At 48.5% G+C, this 5,273-nt stretch overlaps 1 protein-coding gene across 1 annotated transcript; it reads left to right on the forward strand.

Moving 5' to 3' along the window:
• The first annotated feature begins 252 nt into the window (after positions 1–252).
• Positions 253–3,394, forward strand: Tmem86b (transmembrane protein 86B). Its single transcript, XM_075959141.1, has 3 exons — positions 253–1,208; positions 1,606–1,852; positions 2,721–3,394. Exons 1-3 carry the CDS (start codon positions 1,158–1,160, stop codon positions 3,101–3,103), a joined length of 681 nt encoding a protein of 226 aa, XP_075815256.1. The 5' UTR covers positions 253–1,157; the 3' UTR covers positions 3,104–3,394.
• The last annotated feature ends 1,879 nt before the right edge of the window (positions 3,395–5,273 follow it).

Raw genomic sequence — 5,273 nt, forward strand, 5'->3', positions numbered from 1 at the left:
TTCCTGGTGTCAGAGCTCGAGTTCTGGGTTCAGGGTTGGGTGAATCTGCTCCACATGGCCTAGAGAGAATACATTCTACATTCTCTTGGGATTGCACTGGTGAGTGAGTGTGTGTGTGTGTGTGTGTGTGAGAGAGAGAGAGAGAGAGAGAGAGAGAGAGAGAGAGAGAGAGGAGGGAGGGAGGGAAGGAAGGAAGGAAGGAAGGACTGAGGGAGGGAGGGAAGGAGGGAGAGAGGGAGGAGAGTGTTGTGTGTGTAGTGGGCTTAATGCTTACCAGGCAGAACATCAGGAAAGAGCACTGGTCTTGTTGAGTTAGCACTTTGGGATCCTTCTCATCCTGATGTGCACCTCCTTGACTCTGTTTTGAAATGCAGATCAGGGTAGGAGCTGTGTCAGCTCATAGCCCTATCCTCCGCTAGCTGAGACCTGCTAGGAAGAGCAAGAGGTCCCTGGACCTTGGAGCTGGGCATGTTGGTGCATGCTTTTAGTCCCAGCACTCAGGAGGCAGAGGCAGGCGGCTGACCTACATGAGTTGGAAGCCAGCCAGGTCTACAAAGAGAGTTTCATGACAGACAGGGCTACACAGAGAAACCTTGTCTCAGAAAAACAATCCAAAACAAAAAAGTGGGATAGGAGGCAGGGAACTCCCTTGGGAGTAGGTACTATCTACATGGGAAGGCTACAGAACAGTGAAAATACAATGGAGTAAAAAATGTGTTTGAGTGACATCAAGCACAAGGCAGGGTTTTTTTTTTTTTTTTTTTTTCAATTAGTGCTTGTGGCAGGACTCGACTCTGGAGTCTTTTCCTGCTTCTGTTCTTCAGTGTTGGTTGTTGGGGGTAGGTACCCTCTGTAGAACCCTGCATTGTCCCTTCTGATTGACTGTGCAGATGACAATGGGAGGTCCACTAGTAGGAGCTCACCTTTGGTGGTCTATAAGAGGAGTAGGTGGCCAGGTTTTTAGGGGCTGTTAAGGGTGGAGGGACCCTTGAGTCCTGATGGGCACCTTATCAGCAAGTGCCAGACAAGAACAGACCTTGGGTGAGCCCTGTTATCAGTCCCAGAGTCCACAGGACACACTTGGATTAATGTATAACCTTACAAGACTTCCCCTCTGCCCTCTGAAGCCACTGGTTCCTAAATAGACACCATTCAACATGGATGCTAGAAAAGAGGGGCTGCTTCTGAAGACACTCTTCTCAGACCAAGTGAGAACCTATGCGGTGGGGGTGGGTTCAGGCCTGGGAATGTGGACAGCCTAAGGCCTGGGATTATTCTCTGCGTGGTGAGTTGGTTGGGATCCCCTAGCCTTCCAGGAGTTTGGGTGCTAAGGTACTGTAGTTTTGTCCTTGCAGGAGACATGAGTGACAAAATTACCAAAGTGGCTAAAGATGGACACAACTTGGGTCCTGGCATGAGGGTGGTATGGGGTGGGGAGCAGATGCTAAAATAGACCCTCACTGTGTATGCTAGACTGATCTTGAGCCTAGAGTCCTGTCATCTCCTAAGTACTGGACTTGCAGACATTTCCCACCGTCCTTGCTGTGACTCCCACCTGAGGACTGTGCTGAGTGTGGGAGACTGAGCAGCTTCCCTCTCCTGAAGCACCCACAGGTCTGCAGGTGGCTGGTCCCCTTCATCCTTGCCTGCTCCTTCTACTTCCTCCTCTGGATTCCTGAGGACCAACCGTCCTGGGTCAGTGCCCTGGTCAAGTGCCTGCCCATCCTCTGCCTGGTTTTGTTCCTGTGGGCTGTGACCCCTGGTAGGAGCTCCTCCTGGCTCCTCCAAGGAGCTCTTGTGTGTTCTGCTGTGGGCGATGCCTGCCTCATCTGGCCTGAAGCTTTCCTTTATGGTGAGCAGGGACCCTATGAAAATACTTCTAGGGCTGTTGTGGAGTTGAGTTAGTGCTGGGACACTACTTGGGTTACAAGGAGCTTCCCCTAGAATCCACTGGGCTGAACCAGGCTGTGATCCCAAGACACCAGGAGGCAGTGATGAGTGACAGCTCATAGTTCATCCAAGGGTTTGGGCTCAGGCTATTTGGTTGGAAGGTGTGGGATTACCTGGTTGGAATGAATAGTGTGGAGAAAATTAAAATGCAGCATAGCCGAGGAGGGTGGGGATGATAGGAAATTGTTTTTGAGACATCTGTGTAGTCCAGGCTGGTCTGAATGGCCTCAAACTTAGGATCCTGCTGCCTTAGCTTTCTCAAGTGCCAGGATTACAGGAATATACAGAAATTTCACTGCCACACATATTGAGGCATTTTTTTTTTAAAGAATGTGTGTACATGTGGGGAGATGGGCCATCTTGGGCATGGGGATAGGTGGGGGACCTGGGGTGATAGCAAGTGAGTTATTTTGCCCCAGTGGGCCAGTCTGGCTGGAGTAGAGTTGGTGAAATGAGGGTATAGGGCTTCTTAGAACACAGTGTGGAGTTGATGGACTCTTGAACAGAGCAAGCACATGACATAGTATGAATTTTAAGTCATTCCCTTTGCTCTGGGAACTGATAGAACACTCAAGAATGTAATGAAATTGGAAACCCACCAGGAAAAGGGGTACTTTAACCTCAGTAGAATATGATAGTGCCGTGGCCATGGGGGAAGGAGCTGGCACTTTGGAGTCATTGTTCCTTTAGGCCTGGTGGTGGCCAAGGCAACAGTGAGAAGCAGGAGGCCAACTTCTGCCTCACTGGGTGCCCATCCCTCTCTCCCTCAGGCATGGCTGCCTTCTCTGCTGCCCACTTATTCTACCTCCGGGCCTTTGGCCTGTCCCCTCTGCAGCCCGGATTGCTGCTGTACATCATGTTGGCCTCTCTCATGTACTACAGCTTCCTCTTGCCACACCTTGAGCCGGACATGGTCCTTCCCGTGTTGGCCTATGGGCTGATCCTGAGCTCCATGCTGTGGCGCAGCCTTGTCAGGGGTGGGAGTGCTGGCTGGGGTGGTGTGCTCTTCACAATCTCCGATGGTGTGCTGGCCTGGAACGCTTTCATTCGTTCCTTACCTTTTGCTCGTCATGTGATCATGACCACCTACTATGCAGCCCAGCTCCTTCTCATCCTGTCAGGCCTCAGGAACCCAGGGCTCAAAACCCACTAATGCAGAACCCAGACAACCCAGCGTTCCCTCCCATAAGGACCTTGGTTTTTCACGTTAACCCAACCTGCAAGTGGATGCTCCGGTCATGTGTCTGCAGATACTTACTTGGCCATCGAAACACCTGTATACTGTTGACAGAATTTCAAATCAACCAAGATCAAGCTGCCGTCCATGGCTTTTGATTGTGAATTCCAGGCCCTCAACTCAACCTACATCATGTCTTCTCCCCATGCCTGCTTCCTTTCCCCAATCAGCCACCTGTCCCTTCACACTGCTCCAAATCTGGTTCTAGCTGCTTAAGTAAAATGAATGTTGGAACATCAGTGTCATCCTTATTTGGGAGGGATGCATAGGGATGATGACAGTTCATAACAGCAAACTTGGTTTTTGTTTATTTTAAAACTTAGTAGGGTGTGAGTGGGAATACATGTGTATGCAGATATGCATACCCATGTGCTCCCACTGAAGACAGAAGAGGACATCTGATGTCCTCTCACTGTCCACCTATTTGAGGCAGGCTCTCTTCCCTGAACCTGTGGTTTACAGTTTCTTTACTAGGCCTGTCAGCCTTCTTCAGACCTGGAGTTACAGGCTTGTGATCCCCATGATTTCACAGCAAGTACTCTTTAAATATATGTGTATGTGTATATACACACACATATATATACCCATATACATTGAATTGTATATAGTTGTGTTTATCTGTGTGTAGGTATGTACATGGGAGTGAAAATACCTGAGGAGGCCAGAGGTGTCAGGTTCCCTTGGATCTGAGTTACAGGCAGTTGTGAACTGCTTGATGAGGGCTCTGGGACCTTTGCAAGAGAAGTTTGCATTCTTTTTCTAAGACAGGGTTTTTCTTTATAGCTTTGGAGCTTATCCTGGAACTCACTCTGTAGACCAGGCTGGCCTTGAACTCACAGAGAGACCTGCCTGTCTCTGCCTCCTAAGTGCTGGGATTAAAGACATGTGCCACCACTGCCTGGCTGAAAAGTAAGCCTTCTTTTGTTTTGTTTTGTTTTTCAAGACAGGGTTTCTCTGTAGCTTTGGAACGTGTCCTAAAACTTACTCTGTAGACCAGACTGGCCTCGAACTCACAGAGATCCCCCTGTCTCTGCCTCCCAAGTGCTGGGATTGAAGGCAGAATTAAAGGTGTGTACCACCACCACCCGGCCGAGAAGTAGGCATTCTTAATCATCTACACCCTTGCACACTCTCTCCCTCTTCTCTTTTCTTTCTTAAACTCAAGAAATCAACCCATAACAAGCAATCTAGACTGCTGGGTCATTTAAATTTAATGCTCTATCCAGTCCTTAAACGTCTTTCCAGACAGGATTTTATCATGTAACCCATAACCCATGCTAAATTTATTATCCTGCCTTAGCACCTCAAGCAAATGTCTTGATTAAACCCTGTGATTCAGGCCTGGTGTCTGATTCAGTGTGTGTGTGTGTGTGTGTGTGTGTGTGTGTGTGTGTGTGTGTTATTCAGTTGCAGGTGAGGATTACAGAAGTGAGACTAGAAAAGTTTTACTATTTGTGTATACTGGGATTATAAGTGTGTGTGTGTAGGCCAGAGGTCACCCTCCGGTGACATTCATAACCCACATAAAAAGTCAAGTATGGTAGCATGTGTTTAGAATCCCACTAGCTTGGTGGTCATTTATCCCAAGGGATCCTCTTATCTCCACCAGTGGGCTTGTAAATTTAGGTCCTCATATTTATATAGCAAGTACTTTACCAACCTATCTATTTACCTGTCCCACCCTCACACCTTTTGACACAGTAGTCCAGGCAGTCTTTGAGCTCATTGTGTAGCTGAAGATGACCTTGAATTTAATGGTGCTTCTACCTCTTCCTTTCAAGTGCTAGAATTAACCTGTGTGTACAATTGTGTAATGTTGGGATGGAATCGAGGGTTTTGTGCATGCTAGGCAAGCACTCCACTATTGGGAACAGAGCCCAGTATAGTCACAGTGTCAGAGAAGTGGGAACAGAGGGACCTTGGAGAGGGCAGGTGACAGGTGGGTGTGGAGTAGCGAGTGGGAGCTTAGCGTTACCCCTCAGCAGTGTGACCTTGACAAGCCACTTCCCAGTCTGGAGTTCCTTTTCTGTCAGAATGTGTGGTGAGGTCCAGCACCTATCTCTACTGCTTTGTTGTCCAAAGTGTA

Source organism: Microtus pennsylvanicus, chromosome 1 (genome assembly GCF_037038515.1).
Source record: "Microtus pennsylvanicus isolate mMicPen1 chromosome 1, mMicPen1.hap1, whole genome shotgun sequence".
In the NCBI taxonomy this organism is placed as follows: domain Eukaryota; kingdom Metazoa; phylum Chordata; class Mammalia; order Rodentia; family Cricetidae; genus Microtus; species Microtus pennsylvanicus.